This window comes from Perna viridis, chromosome 2 (genome assembly GCF_037379345.1).
Source record: "Perna viridis isolate PV_CMFRI_1.1 ecotype Kerala chromosome 2, ASM3737934v1, whole genome shotgun sequence".
In the NCBI taxonomy this organism is placed as follows: domain Eukaryota; kingdom Metazoa; phylum Mollusca; class Bivalvia; order Mytilida; family Mytilidae; genus Perna; species Perna viridis.
In genome coordinates, this window is record NC_142446.1 from 50,489,977 (window position 1) to 50,511,420 (window position 21,444).

Genomic DNA, 21,444 nt, shown 5'->3' on the forward strand with positions numbered 1-21,444 from the left:
TGCAAAGGATTACAATTGAATACCATATTTTTCTAACGTATTTTTTTTAATCTGATATTGCACTTTGTTGGTGACGGTTGGCATTGATAGATGTTGTTAAAATGTTTTTTTTTTAATTTCAGATTGTAAATTTAATTGTCATAAAAAATGTGCACCATCAGTACCAAAGGACTGTGCTGGGGAATTACCAAAGGTTGGCTGTAAGTATTACAATACCTTACGCACTTGTAGGGAAGATTAAAATCTTTGTAACAAATGTTAGTTAAACAACTTTCGTCCATTTAAATATTCTGCTGTTTATAATTTATTATTCCCTTGCATAAAAGCTGAAGGTATATACAGGTAGTGTAAGAAATGTTAGTTAGACAACTTTCACCTATTTAAATATTCTGCTGTTTATAATTTATTATTCCCTTGCATAAAAGCTGAAGGTAGTGATCATGTTTTCTGCTTGATTCCTCCATCTGTTCTTCAATTTATCCATTTGTTTGTCCATCCCCAGTTTCTGTCTGCTAATCTTCTGAAACTGTCAAATGGAGGAAACGTGTTAAACATGTGTTCTCTCTAGTTGCTTTATTTAATCAGACATTTCCTTTTGGGATAATTGTCTCAGTGGACATTTGCCCATGTATCTGTTTTATTATGTAAATATGGAACTGAAAACACATTTCTAATAAAAAAAAAAGAAATAAGCAATTAAGAATGACTTTAATATTGAGTAAATATCAGTAATAGGATAATTAATTGGAAAAAGTGAACAACCAAAATATTATCATGAGTGCCGAAGAACACCTAGATTCAACGAGTTCCGCACACGAGTTAAATCTGAATGCGTTCTTGGCACAAGTGATCATATTTTGATTATTCATGGTAACCAATTGATAATCCTATTTATTATGTAGATTTTGTATTTTATTCTTGGCTATTTTCAACATAAATTTATGTATAACTTTGTGAACGGCGGATTGATATAGTGTTGTGACGTTTTGGTGGGAGAAAGTGCGAGAATAAAATTGCCATATTTATTTTGCAGTGTGAATTATCAAAAATATTTATACTGGGAACATTCGGTAAATCACCGCCATCTATATTATAATCTGTTATCCTTTCCCAGCTAGCTAATGAACTGACCGAATTAGTTGCACATGTGAAGTCATTTTGTTATAATTACAGTGGGTGAGAAATTATTTTGCCCACTCACAGCTGTTACAATTCTAAATACAGGCAAATTAATGACAAGGAGAAATTGATTATTATAGTACCACTAATAACTAGGGAGTACTAATACAAAGCAAGCACCAAGTGTAAGTTTTTTTTGTAAGAATCAGGTTAAAAGAGAAAAATCAGAAACATGCATGGTCTGACAATATAATTTCTTTCATGGATGCTTTCTCTATTTAAAAAGACCACTATTTGATCTCTGCCTCACTGGATATGACCTTGAAATGTTCGTTTCCAGTGCATTTCAATGAAATTAAAACTCAGTATACCAAATTGACATGGGAAATCGTAGTCAGCTAGTCAAATTAAACTTTCAAATGTTTTTTTTTTTTTTTCATACCAAGTTTCAACAACTGCCTCATTCTTACAGAGAAGGACAATTAAGTACCAAACTGTGTAAGAATCAGGCAATGGGTTGCACATCATTATTTTCAATTTGGTCTTTTTTTGCCTCATTCAATTCATCTAAAAAAACAAAAGCTATTTAAATTATCCTGAAGCTTCAGTGACATAGATATTTTTTTAATGTTCATATAAGGGAAAAGTGTTTGAAAAATTTCCCGCAATTTTTCCATAGTACATTTCAACTAAATTTGACCTGGAAATATTTTAAAGAGGCAAATTTAACAAACACTTTTGTGGTTATTTCTAGAGACTACTGGTTTCAGATATAAATATTTGCAACATTCAATGAAATCTCTATGGTTTTCTTTTCTTCATATGCCACTCCTTATACACATTTTGCCTGATTGTTAGATGGAGAAGTACTAAGCCAGGTGACATTTAAATAAAATTTGAAAGGGTGTTAATTTTGTTTGACTTATTTGGTCATTTTTGCAATTTATTGGGATACATTATTTCATTACGTAAGTACATAGTGGTACATAATTAAAAAAAGTTGTTAGTGTACTTCAATTTTTTTTTTGCCCCGTGCAGGTCCGGGTGTCAAAAGAATAGGCCTGCAGCAGCCAGTAGTGCTCAACAAAAAATAGTGCTCAGAAACCTACCCAGGGGCTAGGCACTCTGCCCACAGAGTGCCTGGGATGTGTGCCCCAGGTGGTGGAATGGGGCGCCCGTGGCGTGTTACATGCAGGGGTTGTCAGGCTATAATATGGAAAACCTGACCGCAAACCATAGTGGTACACCGTGTTGGGAAAGATGCCACGTTCCTCACATATTAAAGAACCCTGCTGTGGTATTCGATAGGAGTAGGAAACTTTGCACTCCGCCACAGAAGGCTAAATTGCCCGACCCTACTAATCCATCCTTTTTTCTAGTGGCAATCAAAATTCGTCGACTATTATCCTTGTGTCCCATCCCTCTTTTCATTTCATCATCATCATCATTTCATGTTCATTATATCACCCATTTCATGTCCATCGCCAGAGTAAAGTTGAAATATTGCTGCTCGGGCGTTAAACCCCCACAAACAAACAAAATCCTTTCTTTTTTTTTTTGTAGTATTAATTTTCCTGGTTTGTCAGAATTTCATTAATTTATGAATTTTATTGCTTTATAGATTTTTTAACGTTTTGTTGAGTATTTTTAATTCTGGTTTGATCAGACCACAAAGCATGAGTACAAGTAATACATATATAGTAGTTCCTCGATAAAAATAGTCCAGTCCATGTAGCAAAAAAATTTGCCCTTAATCTAAACAAAGTGTAACAGAAGATATTCAGATTCTTAGCTATAGAGTTATGACCCATATAAATACAAAAAAAAAATGTCTAACAAAATCTAATGTGCAGACACCTCAAAATAAGGCTTTAAAATTTTCTACGAAATGAATATTCAACATAGGAAAGGAGAAATAACTCAGTAAAAATGGCTAAAATAACAATAAAATTTGAAACTTAGTCATTATTTTGCCTTATCTGATAAATAAAATGTAGCTTTAGTAGATATTTTGGCACTGAGTAGAGGATCATCGTGACTGTCTATATTTTTGTAATGTTGACTCTGTAAAAGAGATGGCTGACCAGTTCTCATGAATACAGTGTCAGGGGACTCTAAGGAGATTTGTATATAACAAGTTGAAATTTTCATTTTGACAAATTTTTGGTCATGTATTTTGCTGCCTGAGGTTAGGTTGTCTGCAACTCCACCTATCTTACTAGGTGAATTCTCATGAAAAATTATGTAGTGTTGGATCACTATATGAAAATTTTATCAAGAACTTTACCTTTGACAAGTTGTAAGTAAAAAAAAAGTAGCTATGAACACTTTCCAGCTTGCTTTCAAACAGATCTAGCAGGCTTTTGATGCAGATACTTTTAATAGTTGACTATTAAAATTTAACCAGCTAATAAAAATACAATTGAAAACAATTGTTATTTCTTCATCAAATAATTTCTCATTTTTCCCTGCCTAAGCAAGTTTCTGCATGCTTAAAAAGCATGCTACAGTAAGGGTTGTGCATTAATATTTTGAAGGACATTTCTCTTTTCTTTTTTTTTTTAAATATTACTTCAATATAGATATTGATTTCTTCAAATTTCCTGAACATTATGTGATTATTTAAGTGAGATTGATCAGGATCTCAAGGATACTTTTTATCAGCTTCATAAATTGAGTGTTTGCTGTTTGCACGACAGCTTAGTTTGTCCTTCACATTATCTTATCATTACTGCTATGACAGAGGATGTCACTCAATCTATAAATTGAAGTACAAATGCAAAAACATATGTTTTTCTGGATGCATGTCCTTGAATTTTCCATAAATCAGTGCAGTTCAATTTATGTGAGTGTCAGTTAATAAATGAGTGGAAAGTTAATACTGTGAAAGTACTATTGTTCGTGGGATACCAATTTTCGTGGTTTTCATGGATAGGCCAAACCACGAAATTTTGTTCTGAATGAAAAGGAGATATCCTTTGATGTGTGTACTGAAAACCACAAAACCACAAATTCAAGAATCCACAAACTTGTGTTTTTTCCCAAATCCATGAAAATTGGTATCCACAAATTAAAGAACTTTCACAGTATTCTGCTGTACTTTGAATAAAGTACTTGCATACCTTGACTGTAGGTTCTTTGATAGATGTCACTAAAATGTATCAGTACTAAAGCAAGAAGGGAAGATTTTGGAAAATAGGAAGGGGGTCCAGATTAAGGGGTTTCCTGGCTATTATTGCCAAGTTATGCCCAAATTGAGTGAAACTAACAAACTGAAGGTACATTGCACTTAAATGTGCTCTTTATATTTTCCCATACTATTTCTGAATCTTACCTTCTTAGTTATTCCTTTGATAATATCAAAAAATTTTGAGGTGGGAAGGATTCTGGAAAAAAGGGGGATTTTGCATGCTATGAATTGCCAAGTTAAGCCCATATTCATGAAACTGACACTGCTCTGGTCTAGTTTAAGACTAGAATCTTATTGGTTACTATTAGATACACTGTACTCAAGTGCACCTAGATATCTTCTCACTCTTTTTCTGAATCTGAATTTCTTTTTTATTCCATTGATGATACTTTGGTATAAAATCATTATAAATATAACTTATTAATGGATGGCCAGTTTTGTTTTCTCAAATTTTTGAAGATATGGTCCTACTTTTTTTAATATCCTTAAAGAAAAGCTTTTTTGTAGATTGCCTTTATTAGCAGGTTCGGGGTCAGACAAAAACAATCATGGCAGTTAATTTTGCATTATGAGAAATGATTTTTGAAAAAAAAAAATGGACAAAAAAAGGAATGTTTCATTTTTTTAGTGGTGCATATGCGAACCACCTCACTAATATTAGCTTCATATGGTATTATATTGTGCATCTTTTCGGTATTTTAGTGGCCCAGGAACAGAGTATTACTTCTGAGATGGATGGTTCTATTGAAACTAACTACACAGATATACAAGAGGATGAAATGCCTCTGCAAGAGGAAGACGATGAAGAAAATACTCAACAGAAACCTCCCCTCAGGTATATATATATAATCAAGTCTAAACTACGCCCCAACTCTAGAATCGATGCGAGGTTGACAATTTGCAATGCACATTTGGTTGCTCCCTCAGCAGGATTCGATCCCCTTCTCTCATCTGACATCTATGGCAACACCCACCACCTGCACTAAGTCCAACGCTCTAGACCACTCAGCCATTTTGACTATAAAACGTAGATTTGTTAACTATATATATATTTTGAGATAGCTGCATGTCTTCAGCTTAAAAGAAGCAAGAAAGCAATAGGTCATAGTTCAAACAACTACAATGTCAAAGTTTGGTGTATCTGTTGGATGATGTGATAACTTGATCTTGGTTTTTATCAGGAGTCCAAATTAGTGGTGTATACCCATCTAGATTCATTTTGCCTTTGCCGGACAAATCCTGAATTCGGCACTTTTCTCATATATGGGCAACTAAAAAATAATGATTTTCTACAAGATGGCAAGGCTCACACTACTGGGCGATTCAGGTAAAATAGTCGCCCTGAGGTCACTCACTTTGCCCTCAGACAACACCAAAAGCAAAGAGGATTGAATTTTCACCAGACAGGTCAGGTGGTCATGCATATTTCGATGGGTCTAGTGGTGGTCCATGGCTCAGGACTTTCGATGTCAGACCTTGGACTTCTGATGTATTATTTGCCTGGTTCATGGACCTTTAACACATTTAACAGATATTTAATTGTGGACTTTTGATTTTCCTCAAGTGAACCATTGATTTGAAAAGTCCTGGACCTTCCACTATTGAAAGTAAATTTGAACCCCTGTTTTTTCTGGTATACTGTGAAAGTATTATTGTTTGTCGGGTACCAATTTTCGTGGTTTTCGTGAGTAGGCCAAACCACGAAATTTGGTTCTCAATGAAAAGGAAATTTCCATTGATGTATATACTGAAAATCTCAAAACCATGAATTCAAGAATCCACGAACTTGTGTTTCTTTCCTAATCTACAAATAAAAGTATTTCACAGTACTTTTAAGTTCTAATACTAAGGAGTACTGGTATCTTCTCCAAGCATCATGTATTAGTAGAAGTTAGTAACTTTAAGTTATATATCTGTGTTTAAGTCTACCTGTAGCTGTTGTACAACTTGACCTATGCAAGATTAGTCATATATATATATGTTATACATTGAACTTCAGCAAAATTTCGTATTTGAAAATAATATTGTACTGGTTTGAAAAAGATAAGAACCAACTACTGGAGCTACTACATTTCCTTTTAATGATCTGTTGATATAAATATTTGGTATAATTTCAGTCCTACACAAAGCAGTAACATTCCATTGATGAGAATTTACCAGTCTGTCAAACATACCAAAAGGACAGGTTCAAAGGTCATGAAGGCTGGATGGATGGTCCATTTTACACAGGCAGATTCCATGGTAAGAATCCTTATGACTTTTATCTGATGTTATCCCAATAAAATTTAAAATGATTGCATGCTAACAGACAAAGTACAGTTTACTCAGCTTTTGTCAAAAGAAATAACACTTTTTTTTTCTACAGCAAGTGATATAGTTAATTTCAGAGAATTAGTTAGGCTTCCTTTCCCTTAATTGGATGGCCATTGCCTGATGGACTGCCTTAGGTAATGAATTGGACTATTTACAAGGAAATTAAAACTTTATTGTTGCAAAGAGTTTTATAGAGAGTTTAAATTCCTTCTCAATTTTCCAGTTAACTACTTTAGGAATCAGGGATGATTTATTTCCGCCTTTTAGCAGAATTCCGCTATTTCAAATTGGATTTTACCATTACAATTCTTTTTTTTACCGTGTATTTACTTCCATTTTTGCCAATTTCCACGTCGTTTGTAGACATCATAAAATCATCCCTTTGGAATGTTATATTATTACAAATAAGTGACTTTCAATAAACCGTTTACTATAGCCAGTTCACTCTACTTCAGAGTTCACAACAGCCCCCAGAAGAGACATGATCTTGTTCCATATTTCTTATACATGTATAACTGAGCAAAGTGAAAGTAGAAGTTCCTTCCACTTATTTTTCAAAATTTTAATTTGAAAACATGGAAATTACTAAGGAAACATTTTGTTTCATTATCACTTATCTCAATGGATAAAAATGACACTATTTTTATATATTTCATGAGTATTAAGCAAACTATGATCATTAATTTATTATTTTTTTCTGCCATTTAGCAGAATTCCACTTTTTCAAATCTATTACGTTTCTTTTTTTTAACTGTATGTTTGATTTTAATTACACCCATTTCTGTTATTTTTATTAGCTTTGTCAAATCATGTCTGATTAAAAATATGAAGTCTTCAGAAGTAGATCATTCCTAGTGTTCAAATTACTAAATGATATCAATAATAGGTTGATAGGCAAATATGAATGAAATTGGTACTTCAATATATATAAAATTTTATTATAACTCTATCAAGGGTTAAATCAGGGTGTGTGTTCTGGGATTAGGATAATCAGTTATTACTATGATTAAAACTCACAATATGAAAGCCATCATAATAAAAATCAGAAAGGAGATGATTCATGCATGTCAAAAATCCATAGAATTCACTTTTAATTTCTAATTCGGAAACAATTACAAACCAATCTTAGTTTGTCCTTCATCTGTTGCACTTAATGAATGAAAGTTACACATAAATTAAAAAAAAATCCCAGGAGTACTGTCTGAATTTTAATGTCTAATTACAGCAGATACAAATTTACATAATAATTTCTGAATTAACTGTAGAGTGAAAAATATGGAGCAAAACTACAATGATGCATGTATGTTATTTATTTGATAAATGAATAGTAGCCACACAGACCCTTTCTGGTCTAAGTATTTTACAATAAGGGCTTCTATAGTTGCAAAGAAAAAGGCTTTCCAAACATTTTGCCGAGAAACATATTGTTTAAAATACAAGTTTGATAAACAGAGATGCCCATCAATTAGGACAATATGAAGTACAGTACATTGTTAGAAAATGATTAGGCTGTAATTTAGCATACATTTGTTTGAAGATTTAGCTGTAATGTTATAAGTGATCTTGAAGTGCAGTGTAATAGTAGGAAATGTATTAAATTGTCATCTTAGTTGTTTGGTAAGATACATTGTTCATGGTGATTTATTAAAAATATACACTTTACTTTTCATTTACACATTGAAAATGTTTTCCATGAACAAAATGATTCAAATACACATGTGCTTTGATGGCAGTTATTTCAATACACATGTGTACAGAAGTCGGTGATTATAATACATGTTTATGCAACTCTTGTTCTAATACACGTGTGCAAAATTAGTTATTCTAGTACACATACTTATGTATGCAAAAGTCTGTGATTGTAATACATTGTACACATTTAGATTCTTATTTACATGTGTACAAAACACCAAACTTGATTTCTTTAAGTTATGTTTACCCTTTATAAAAGTTGAAGTCCAGTTTGGTCAACTCTTTTGCCTTATAACTTCTATGAATTTTTTTTCATCATTATTACTTGTTTTACAGAGAAAAAGATATTACTGGAGATTAGATTCCAAGTGTATAACACTGTTTCAAAAAGAAGACTCACCTAGATATTACAAGGTAAGTCCAGTCTTAATGTGCTTCTCTATGGAAGAAATTTCACATAGAAATGCAAGTGATCAACTGATAAAAAGTCTTGTGGCATTCATTGTTTCCAAACTATATACAGTTAATATAAATTTGCTAACGTCACAAATGAAAGTTTTATTTCAGTGTTTGTTTTGACTTTAAAGTTGTATTGGTGTCTTCCACAATTCAGATAGTAATTTTTCCACGATTTGTGCTAAATAATATGAACTTTACTTTGCTCCTTTTGCATTATTTAAAGTTTTAATAGTTTCTCTTTAATGTTATACATATTATATACATGTATGTTTTTTTCTGAAATTTTAGGAGATTACATTATCACATATAGTCAATATAGAACCAGCCAAAATACGACCCAATGCAGATCCAAACCGAGCTCCACATGTGTTTGAAATGAGAGTTAACTCCACAGTATATTTTGTTGGAGAAGACCCTACATATGGAGGGAGAGATGGAGATATTGTTGTTTCCCCAGAGAGTGGAGTAGGGTTAGAACAGGCTAGATACTGGGAGCATGCTATTCGGCAAGCCCTAATGCCAGTCACACCCACTTCTAGTGTGGTGGGAGGTAGTAGTAGTAAGGATTTTTTTATGTTGTATTTTTTATTTTGTTTGGAGAACATGGCATGGTACTGTGTTATTAGGAAGAGGGATGATAAATAAGTATATTTGATTTTAATAACAGTTACCATGGTAGAACTTCATTTTCACTTAAACAAAGTAGGCTGTACAGCAATCAGTGAATTTCTTATGCAAACTTTCAAGGGAGATAATTTAGAGTAATTTTTTTTAATGTTGTGGCTTATTTTGATTTGCACAGATTATGACATTAAAAATTCCTGATCATTCTCACATCAACACTTGAAAGTTGGTTTAAATTTGCTTTGCTCTGTTGTTTTTTACTGCAAACATTTTAGGCTGCTGATAGTTTAAAAAATCAATCACGTTATAATGGATTGAGATATTTGAAATAATGACACCTTGTACAAAATAATCTTGTTTACTTTGTGATACCTATTACAAAAAAAAATTCATGTATTAGTAATAGAGAATGGGTAAATATTTTTTTTTAATCTAAGGTAAACAATAGTTTGTCATTGATTTCTATAATGGCTTTATAACCTAGATTTTAGGGCTGTTCCAGAATTAATCAAGTTTTGGGTTGAAAGGCACTTCTAATAAATATATGAGAGGTTGTGAGTATAGTGGCATTTATTTTGTATTAGACAGTAGGGAAAAACATCAGTTTTAATTTATGGGTGGTGAGGTAGGAGAAACACAACCCTCACAGCTGAAACATACATGCATATTAGAAAAAAAACACAGAACATATTGACCATATGTGTCCAGTAAGGTCTGATGCAGACACTTTGCCATATTACTTGATTTTTCCTGATACTATGGATATGATGGGTTAATGGACAATATTTCATTTCAGGACAAACAGCAGAGAATGGTAGTTCTAAAGAGGAAGAGACCGATATAAGTCAGTTATATCAGATTTATCCAGATGATGTGTTGGGCTCTGGACAGTTTGGTATAGTGTATGGAGGTATGTTGTTTAAGACAAATTAAACTTATTTATTCAGCAATAGCTGTTACAATATCCTTGTGGTTACAGCTTTTACCACTTAACCTTATGTTAGCCTCCATAAGATGGGGGCATCTTGTTTTTGACAAAAGTTTAGTTTTGAATGTGGACAGATTAATCAAATCAACACATATTTGTCAAGAAAATTGAAAACAGAAACGTAAACATACCTTTTAAGAGGCACAAAAGGCTACGATCCTAAAGCAATGACCTTGTCTGTCTGTCCATTCATTACACTTTTCAATAACAGATTTCTCAGCTAGGAGAGAAGGCTTTGATATTTGGCATATTCCTTTGTATGATGGTTTGTACTGTATCTCCCCTTTCCAGGTTTGACAGAAATGCTTGAGTTGGGGTATTTTTAGCACAGCATAGCCTGCAGCATTTTGTTCTGTATGTCTGTCCAAATATAAAGCTAATCTTCCAAACCAGACAACAGATTTCAATGATACATGATATCAAGGATGGACATTTTTTTTAAATGTACACGAAATTGAGTTTTTACTGTTGTATGCTTGCAATAGAAGCTATCTGGCTGAAGCATTTTACAGAAGTGAAGGATGTTATTGTTTTGTTTCTTGTTACAGTATTTCTAGTGTAATTAATTGTGGTTTTGTTATATAAATTAAGATTGTATTTTGAAATTGCTCCAGTTAATTTACCCTTACTCAATTAGTGGGTAGTATTTTGGAATCATGTTGTCCATCTGTCCATTCTAATTTTGTCACAATTATCTCTGCTCCCAATGAATGGTTTCATTTCAAATTTGGCATGTTGCTTTGTATAGATAGGGAATATGTTGTTAGCTATTTTGGGTGCCATTTGACATCATGTTACTGTTAGAGTCGGATATACATAGCTCAACAACATGTGTGTCTTCATGTTTACTCTTGAGAAATATACAGAGAATAATTAAAAGTATGAGAATGGTAAAAAGTATTTTTTAAGGACAGGAATTTTATTCATTGCTGTAATTTAATTCTTTAGTTTATATTTGACAGGCAAACATAGGAAGACTAATAGAGAGGTGGCCATAAAAGTCATTGATAAACTGAGATTCCCCAACAAACAAGAGGCTCAGTTAAAGAATGAAGTCGCTATCCTGCAGGTAATTGGTTATTGCATACCTAAAATTTTTCCACCACTGAATGAAGCAGAATTGTGTATTTGGAGAACACATTTTGTTTGTGCAAAAAGAAAAAAAATGTTTATCATATAAAATTTTAAGCCAGAGTAGTTGTTTACAGGTACTTCGGTATTTGAAATTATCATTTTAGCTGTGACTTAAGGTTCACTTATGAATAATTCATAGAGGGATAATTTAGGGAGGTTGTAGCTTGGCTGTTCACTGGGTATAAAAGCTGGGACTATAAATTTTAGCGTCATAATAATATGTTTCAGTGATGTGGCATACCTACCTGTAGTGTCAGAATAATATGTTTCAGTTGGGTTGCATACCTATCTGTAGTGTCAGAATAATGTGTTTCAGTGGGGTGGCATGCCTATATATGGGTTGTTTCAGTGAGCTAGCAGAATTAAGATCTGGTTCAGCATGTTAGACTTGTACAAAGCAGGGTGTGTGCAATTTGATAGTTGTTCGCATCCTGAAAGTATCAAATATCTGCTATAGGATAGTAAACCATTTTTGTTTTGTGTTTGTTTTTTTTTTTCATGATATTGTAGTATTGCATACCTTAAATGTGTTTATATTTTTAGTCACTAAACTTTTTATTCAGTCTTGTGACATTTTTTTATACAAATGTAATTTGTAAATTTTAGAATCTCCATCATCCAGGTGTAGTCAACCTAGAAAAAATGTTTGAAACTCCAGAACGAGTGAGTATCATTTTATTTTAGTTACATAACCATTTAATATATTTCTGTGCTTTCATAAAAAGAAATATAAAGATAAAAAATATTTTTCTACGGAGAATTTTAACACCTGGTCATGATGTCGGCAAAAAATACTGTGTGAACAATGGAACAAGTCAAATACATCATTATCCAAATACATGGCTAGAACACAACAGCAGGAAACAAAGACAACTTACACAATTAATGTAGCAAACTGAATAGAAAAGATTACATAAAAAAAAAACAAGATATGAAGCATTAACAATATGAACTCCCACAAAAAAACTGGGAGTAACATCAGGTGCTCTGGAAGGGTAAGCATATCTTGAGCCACCAGTGGCACCCTTCATTTTGCATGTGAGTGTAATACAATAATTGTCCAGCTACAATTATGCAGCTATTCAATTTATGGTCAGTGCTATAAATGTGCATAAATCCATTATTTTAGTAGAGGTCAAGAAGATTACATGTGTTTTTGAAGGAAAATAACATGCATTTAAATTAGTGATATTGTATGTTTAATAAATGCTTTTGCTATTGGATAAGAATGTATCAGTGTTACAGAGTTTACATACTTTACATTCCCATTGTGTTTCTTTTGCTATTAGATAAGAATGTATCAGTGTTACAGAGTTTACATACTTTACATTCCCATTGTGTTTCTTTTGCTATTAGATAAGAATGTATCAGTGTTACAGAGTTTACATACTTTACATTCCCATTGTATTTCTTTTCAGATATTTGTAGTAATGGAGAAACTACGTGGTGATATGTTAGAAATGATATTATCTAGTCCTAAAGGTCGTCTCAGTGAGAGAGTTACTAAATTCCTCATTTCTCAAGTAAGTTTAACGATGATATTATACATTCTTTTTTTTTTTTACCCCCTCACTTAATGAGTGGATGGTATATTGGAGTCAACTTATCCATCCATCATTACATCCGTAAAAAATATGTCACAATTATTTTGGCTCCCAAATGAATGATTTGATTTCATATTTGGTGTGGGACTTTATATGGACAGGGCATACATTGTAATCTGTCCAATATCAATATTTTGTTATTGTTCATTGTGTGGAATGATAAAGAAATTTTTGTCACAAAACTCACATTGGATAGATATATTTCCAACTTAGGCAATTAAATATATTCTCTTCATGTATTTGCAAGATATAGTTAATTATGCTCAACCTACAGTTTTCTTTATTTTTCTCTTTTAACAGATGAAAAATGTTGGAGAACTTTTTCGTGGACTAGATACATGTATTGCAAAAGGGTCTTCTCTTTTAAAAGTACTTTTAAAGCCAGCATGATTAAAGCTCACATTTTTTTTTGCATTATATATGACAGCATGATGATAAATGAATATAGATTATATTGAAATTAACATTGAAGTTGTTTCATAGTGAGACTGTGATTTTTTTTCCAGATTTTAGTAGCTCTCAAGCATTTACATTCTAAGAATATAGTACACTGTGATTTAAAACCAGAGAATGTCTTATTGTCATCAGAAACAGCATTTCCACAGGTGAGTGCATTATTCCAATCTGGAAAACTAGAAAACAAGTATTAAAATAGAATCCCAGAAAGTGCAGGACGTTTAGTAAGTTTTTTTAATGTAAATTTAGTGGAAATTGTTTTTGTAGAAATTTATTTTTGCATGTATCTAACTAGGCCAATTAGGGCAGTAGGTAAGGTCAATGTAATTTAAGGTCAAGATTTAGTACTTGAACTCAAATGTCTCAATTTTTTTTTTTTTTTTTTTTTCTCGCCTTACTTGGTTTATAGGAAATAAAAAATACACAATCAATATGATAACTAACTTTAACACTGTAAACAATTTAAAGATGTGACCTCTACATGTACAGCCAATAACATAGAGCATTGTAACTTGGAGCAGTTCAAGATTGTTCAAATAATTCTACCTTGTATACTCTCATTATCTTAAAACAATATCATATTTTGTAGGTGAAGTTATGTGATTTTGGGTTTGCGAGAATCATTGGTGAAAAGTCCTTCAGAATATCAGTGGTAGGAACTCCAGCATATCTTGGTATGTTATATTTAGATGTGAGACTACATGGCATGTGAAGAAAAATACATATTTATATGCTGAGAGTTATATTTGTCTCTAGCTCATGAATTTTTTGCAGACTTGCATGTCAATAAAAATGTTGCATACACATGGCTTTTAATTAAATATTTCTGACAAATGTTTCAATCCAGATCATTATTCTCACTGTCTTTGGTAGATATCTTATTATTATAACCCTGTTACAAAGTTTGGAAAGTGATGGGGTTGTCTGTGCTTTCTTTTACTATTACATGTTTCCAGTGTGGTCTTCCTATTGTAGATTTTGATCAGAATCTGGTTTAGGGTTTCACATAGCTAAACATGAACTTTTGTTTGTCATTTGTGCATTTTTAGGGACATAGGGGAACCCATCTCTTATCATCTTTCTCCTCCTACACCACTGAATGGAATTGAATAAAACTTACATAGAATCTTTATTAAATGTTCCGTTTGTGCACCTCTTTTCTCAGTTTTTTATCCAAACCAATATGGAGGTCAATATTTTACTAGGTCTGCAAACAAAGTGGAAAGGTGTATGTTATTAGATGGAGGAGTGAGGGCTATCAGATCAATGAGCATTGCTCACAGTTATTTCTAGTTTAAAAGACTGTTTTGTTATGGCCTAATTTTTACTGATATTTGTATTTTTTCCTCTCTGATAATTGTTACATTGCTATAATAAAGATTCTCCTTAAGGTTAAGTATTTTATGAAACTTTTTTGTTCAAACAAATTGATGGGGTTGATTAAGAATTAGTTTCTTCTCATGAAATGATGTATTTTATTCAAATAATCTATCTTTATAAAATGTTTACAACAAGTCCCCAATATTATGTGTATTACAGCCCCAGAAGTTCTAAAGAGCAAGGGGTATAACAGATCCTTGGATATGTGGTCTGTTGGTGTTGTTATATATGTAAGGTAAGTTTATGTCATAGTATTTTTATGAAATTGACATTCTATGTATGATTACCAAATACTGTAAATTTAGATATTTTGGGTTTAGGTTATTTTGGCGATTTTCTGTCAAAACTTGCATGTTGAATTTTGGTGTGTTTAATTTTGGTGCATTCAGAATTATCAGTGTTTTATTTCTGCAATATCTTCACGATGGAATTAATTGTTTATCCTAAATAGAAACAAACACTACCAGTATTAAATTCATCATTGTATTAAACAAAAGGTCAATTTAATTGCTATGCAGACACATAATACGATGTCTTGTTGTCATCCAAACCTACAAATATACTGATATGTAATAGCTGCCGAAATTTTTCAGATCATTATATTTTGGTGTGTTTAATTTTTGCACTTTGAAGAGAGGTGCCAAATAATTCATAATAAAACTATGGTCAAAATTTCCCATTTTTCAGTAATTCATTTCATATAATCTCAACAATATGCAGAGTTAAGGATTTCAAGGACTCAAGTCTTACATGTAATAACATCATGTTCATTAAATATAGTTGAGATGCATATGTACAGTGTATTTATTTTTATTTTTTTTTATTTAGAGTTCCTTTGAAAAATTCTTTATAACTTCTAAGGAAATTATGACTGGTTGGAGTAAGAATGTGTTTGGGTGGGGTGGCAAGCTTTCCTGCAGGCTGTTGCTTATGTTAGCTACCAAAATAAAGATCCGGCTCAGTGTTTCAGACTAAAACGCAACATGATCTCTTCGATTGGTCAATTGTTCTTGTCCTGAAATGCATGAAATGTCTGTCTCAGGACTTAAAACCATAATTTATTAATCAATCAATTTTTTTTTTTAAATTTATATTTTACATCTTCGTCATTTTAACACTAATCTGGAAAGTAACATTGTTGCAAACTGAAATGTTATGATCTGGAATATATATTCATGTATATGCAAGCTGAAATATAATGAAAAACTGGTATCAAATAGTTATTCTGGTTTATATGGGAATTTTCATATCAAATAATACATGATGCTTTGACAATGTATATTCTATAGTTTGAGTGGTACATTCCCGTTCAATGAAGATGAAGAGATAAGTGATCAGATACAGAATGCATCTTTTATGTACCCACCTAATCCATGGAAAGAAATCTCACAGGAAGGTATGAATGAAATCTTATGACTTATAAGTAAGGTTACTATGTTTCCACTGTTCTTTCTGCCTGATATTTTCTATCTCAGGATACTGCTATGATATTAGGTAGCATTCTTTATAAAAATCAGCCAGGAGGTGATTCATGCATGTCAAAAACCCAACAGATTCACTTTTATTTTTTGCTCAGAAACAGTTACTGATCACATAATCAGTCTTAGTTTTTCATTTGGTTGTTGCACTTTTGCAAAATTATATAGATTGTACATGAAATTGGCACTTTGCAAGAGTTATCATTCTTGTTTTTGTTGATTATAGTGGGAGACGAATGTGTGATTTTCTCAAAACCTGAATACAGAAAGGACAATTGTTATGTAAAAATATAGCATATGTAGATTAAAAAATCATTGTTTGTTTGTTTTTTTTTACACCATGAATCACTTTACCATTGGCAGTGTCTGAATTTTATATGGACTGGTACTTAAAAATTGTCAACAATTTCCAATGACAATTTTACATCAAATGGACTGTAATGTTCTGATATACAAAAAGCTGTCAGTTTTGAATATCTCAACAGAAACCACATCTAGCTTTATTGGACTTACGGTGATATTTTGTATCATAGCTTCAAACTTACTGTTATTCTGTATGTCAAAAGTCAAGTAAAGATGCAAGGGAAATAGTCATGCTACAAAGTCCAAAAAATACTTCTCTGAAAGCTTTAGTCACTCTGTATTATAAGCTGAAAACGCATTGATTTAAATGTTGTATACTGGTAGTCTATAATATACTCATACATGTATTAAAAAAAACCTTCATAACATCATCAGTGCAATGTGGTATTCTGCAGTGGCTATATTTTAGTGTTATTGCAATAATTGTTTATTGCATAGAACAAAAAAGCACAACACAATAGACAACTTTGTTTTTAAACTGGAGAAGTATTTATTTGGAATTTTAAGGAAATATGACATTTATTGTACTGTATTATGATATGTATTGACATGGTTAGAACTGATTTTTATACTGCTTTGTATGTGTAGATGCATGATGTTCTTGTGTAATACCACAATGGCTGTGAGACATTTGCCAATTTTCTTGCATGTCCACCTACAATTTTACATTAAAACACTATAAGCTTTGAGGTAGATATCTTTGATCAAACCATCTTATGGCCACATTGATTAAAGACTGGTTTTTTTTTTTTTTTTTTTTTTTTTTAAAAGAAACTTTTTGTAAAACTTTTATTCCATTTTGTCCATGTGCAAGAAAGTTGTTGATTGTGGCAGTATTCTTTACAAGAAAAAATCCCTAACCATCGTTGCATGTGGTCAAGGTGTTGGATTGCATGGGGCAATTTCATTGATGACACTGTAAAATAAGTGCTATTTGCAGTGGTGTAAATAGGCTAGAATGTGACCTTTCCCTATATCAATTAAAAGTTGTCTTCATTTAACGGACATGATTTTTTCTGCTTTAAAAAGGAAGTAAACTTTTTCAAATGCAGAATTAACAATTCTTATTCTTTTTTTTTTTACCATCCACTTCTCTTTGGATTTTGCCAAATTCCAATTTTTTTTTTATTTCAGCTTTGAAAATCATGTCTGATATAAAGCAACTAATTTCACAGCTCTTTTTCTGACTTATAAACATTAGATATGTTGTGTTTTTTTTTTTAATTTGTAAGGAATATTGATGTTGTTATCATGATGAGAAAGATACAATAATAAAGCAGTGAATATTGTTCTCATGTAACATTTGATCTTTTTGATAAAAAGTTATTTTGAGATTTGAATATCACCATGCATGTATTGATATTTTTTATTTACAGCTAAGCACTTCATTGGAAATATATTTGTAACTCATTCAAGATCTCGGCCTTCAGTGAAAAAGGCTTTACAGCATCCGTGGTTACGTCAGGTGCCATTTGAATAATCGTGATCATGGCTTGCTCAGAGTGCTTGAAACCCAAATATTTATTTTTCTCTGCATATTGTTCGGCAGGATTTTACATAATTATATGATAAATTTTCCATATTTTGTATTACTAAAAATAATATGTATCCATTTACCAGTATTTATATTAAAAGTAACAGACTATTTCATGAAGTTTTGATTATTTTTAAATTATATTGTAATTAAGCAATAGTGGATATGTATAAAACTTGAATTATTTTTATTTGAGTTCCAAGCATGACTTGCTTAGTATACTAACCCACTTTTGCAGTTCTTGTCTGCGCTTTGCAACCAATAGTTTATAATAAACAATATTGATAAAATTTGTAGTGGGGCATTTTATCACTTCTCTAACAACATGAATTATAACATATATCATTGTTAAGTCATTTCAATATATTCAGTAATAAAGCACATCACAGTATTATTTGGTAATAAAATAATCAGGTTTTACTAAATTTTTGTCAAATTTTGGTTTGATGTATGCAGGCAAAACTATTTCAGATGATTTTCACATGAATTAGGCATATAAAATTTCTGGCAGATTTATATGAATTAGGCCTTCATGTGAATTTGATGTGAAAAATTCATGTTACCTTAGTCGACTTTACACGAAAATCATCATAATTTCATGTGAAGTTGAATTAACATGAATTTCACATAAATAATAAAATGTGCCTGTGTAACAGTATTGAATGTATAACAATGCTGTATACTTCTGAAATACGTAGAAATGATATGTGTTAGAGGGTTGATGTGCTTAAATGATTACCTTGTGTGAATTGTTAGCATGAATTACAGTCCCAAAATTCCTTCTTTCATATGTGATTGATTACTAAAGCAGGAATTTTGGAGTTGCAGATACTATCTAATAAATAAAAAACAAAACAGAGCAAAGCTAAAATGTTTTAAATTAGTTTTTGCTAAGATATCAAACCCCCCTCCTTTAAAAAAAAAAACCTGGATGTTTTTCTTGTCTGTAGTTTTAGACTAAGTTATTTGTTTTGGCTTTGCTCAAATCTTCTTTTTTGTTTAGGACATCATTTTTTCTTACCTAGAATGGAATGCTTTCCTTTGCTCCTCTATAGCACAAAGATAACCAATCATTTTGTCTGTTACATCATTCTCTATCATTTATCCAATCATTTTAATTCTTACAGCGTTAGATCTGATCAGTAACCTACTGCAAGTGAAAATGAGAAAGAGGTTTACAGTAGACAAATCACTAGCCCATGTCTGGCTACAGGTGACATAGTTATTTCTATTCTTGTCATTGTTATGCTAAGTTCATACAATACACAATCCTTTTAGTGCATCCAGATACAAAAGTTGGATATGGGTTGAGGACATCTTCTTCAATAGACTACTTTTGGTCTATAACCCACTCATACTTTATTCTAGCATATATTGCTATTTTGGATCATTTGGAGTTATTTCCCTTAGTATTAATCCAACAAGTTGCTGAATTAGATATAAATCCAACAATTGTGACACATTTTGCCATTCAGGGTTATGGCCATTTGAACTTTTTTCAGTTTCCATCTGATTTTTTCAGATCAGCTGGATTGATTATGATGTTTATGTCTGGAAATATTGATTGAACAATATGTTACAGCAAATAAAAATTTTATAAGATATATAATGGGAAACCTTAGGGCCTGTTGTTGTGTTATAAACTGTGTAATTTTATGTTCAATTGTCTTGAAAATAATGATTTTAGAATTTAAGGTGATTTCTGACTTTCTAGGTCAGTTTAGTTAATGACAGTTCTAGGTCAGTCTAATTAATGACAACTCTAGGTCAGTGTAATTAATGACAGTTCTAGGTCAGTGTAATTAATGACAACCCTAGGTCAGGGTAATTAATGACAACTCTAGGTCAGGGTAATTAATGACAGTTCTAGGTCAGTGTAACTAATGACAGTTCTTGGTCAGAATGGTTTGACCATCCTGGGCCAGAACATTTATGTCAATTCTACCCAATGACAGCTCATGATCAGGACAAATCTGACCCTTGACAATTCTAGAATTTGATAAGACTTACTATATGTTTCAAATCAAATATTTATAATCAATTTAGGATAGTGCCAATGCAGGAATTATTTTGGATTTTTAGAAAGTGAAATAAAATATGTTGTAGTCCTCCTAATATGAACTAGGGGTGATAACCTAACTCCTTCTTCATGGCAGTGTAATGACCCACTTAACTAGAAGTTTTGAGAGAAAAAAAATAATCTTGTTTTCTAAAATTCAAAATATTTCTTAATTCATCTATAACTACCTCATTTCAAAATAAGCATCATTAAACCTTTTATCACTGACTTATATTTAAAAAAAAAAAAAAAAAAAGTCAGATGTCATAGAAGATCAAATTTTCTTTTTAATATTTGTACATGTGTATTTATATTCAGAAATATTTCAAAACTTGTTTAATAAGCGACTAACTCAGCTGCCATGTGTGTATTGTATGAACTAGTCTCATGAGCTTTTTCTTACAGTACTTCTTTAAAGCAATAATGACAGGGCTGTTGGTATGAAGGTTTAACTATTAAAAAATTTTAATCTTTAGAAAAGCTTTATGTATTTGATTGTTGTAATATTAAATTTAAGTTTTATATCTTTCACAATGATCTGAGTATTGAAAATTGTTCCTTTACAGATATCACTTCGAAAGTAAATACATGTATGTCCCTTTCCCTTTTTAGTTGAACTTTCCCCCTTAGGCACACGAATTAGCAATTTTAATTTAACACAACTTCACAAACAAATGCAATGCACAGCAAATGTATTTAAATATATGTATTAGGTATCACTAATCAGAATTTTTCACTTCCCCTGAGATATACATAATTTTTGTAGATATAAGCACTTATGATTATTACACATCTCTTTATTAACTTTTAGAAAAAATTTAAGATACCAGAATTTAGAAATTAAAAAAAGAAAAACAATTAAATTCTCAGCCACTGTGTTTGTCTTAAATATCAAAGTTAACAAATATTTTTAAGTAATGTTTCTATCAACAAGAAAGTGAAGCAATCTTAGGCCTTTGATAGACAATTTCATGGTTCTTGGCCATTATCTGGGCATTTTTGGTTGGGTTGCACTTATGCAAATCAGCTTATAGAATTGTGAATGTTAGAC

At 31.6% G+C, this 21,444-nt stretch overlaps 1 protein-coding gene across 10 annotated transcripts in view; it reads left to right on the forward strand.

The window, feature by feature from the left end:
• LOC148625632 (serine/threonine-protein kinase D1-like) overlaps positions 1-21,444 on the forward strand; it is a 79,357-nt gene that overhangs the window by 43,956 nt on the left and 13,957 nt on the right. For 5 of the 10 annotated variants that reach the window (XM_088569272.1, XM_088569266.1, XM_088569269.1 and 2 more), the window contains 14 exons: positions 123-200; positions 5,012-5,144; positions 6,427-6,550; positions 8,651-8,728; positions 9,062-9,332; positions 10,194-10,307; positions 11,348-11,454; positions 12,126-12,182; positions 12,938-13,042; positions 13,630-13,728; positions 14,169-14,253; positions 15,119-15,194; positions 16,249-16,355; positions 18,177-18,265. In XM_088569272.1, coding sequence (XP_088425398.1) covers positions 123-200; positions 5,012-5,144; positions 6,427-6,550; positions 8,651-8,728; positions 9,062-9,332; positions 10,194-10,307; positions 11,348-11,454; positions 12,126-12,182; positions 12,938-13,042; positions 13,630-13,728; positions 14,169-14,253; positions 15,119-15,194; positions 16,249-16,355; positions 18,177-18,265 — 1,523 coding nt within the window. Of the gene's footprint in view, positions 1-122; positions 201-5,011; positions 5,145-6,426; positions 6,551-8,650; positions 8,729-9,061; positions 9,333-10,193; positions 10,308-11,347; positions 11,455-12,125; positions 12,183-12,937; positions 13,043-13,629; positions 13,729-14,168; positions 14,254-15,118; positions 15,195-16,248; positions 16,356-18,176; positions 18,266-19,461; positions 19,548-21,444 lie in introns of all 10 variants that reach the window. The other 5 variants (XM_088569267.1, XM_088569274.1, XR_015919959.1 and 2 more) reach the window with 4 other exon arrangements.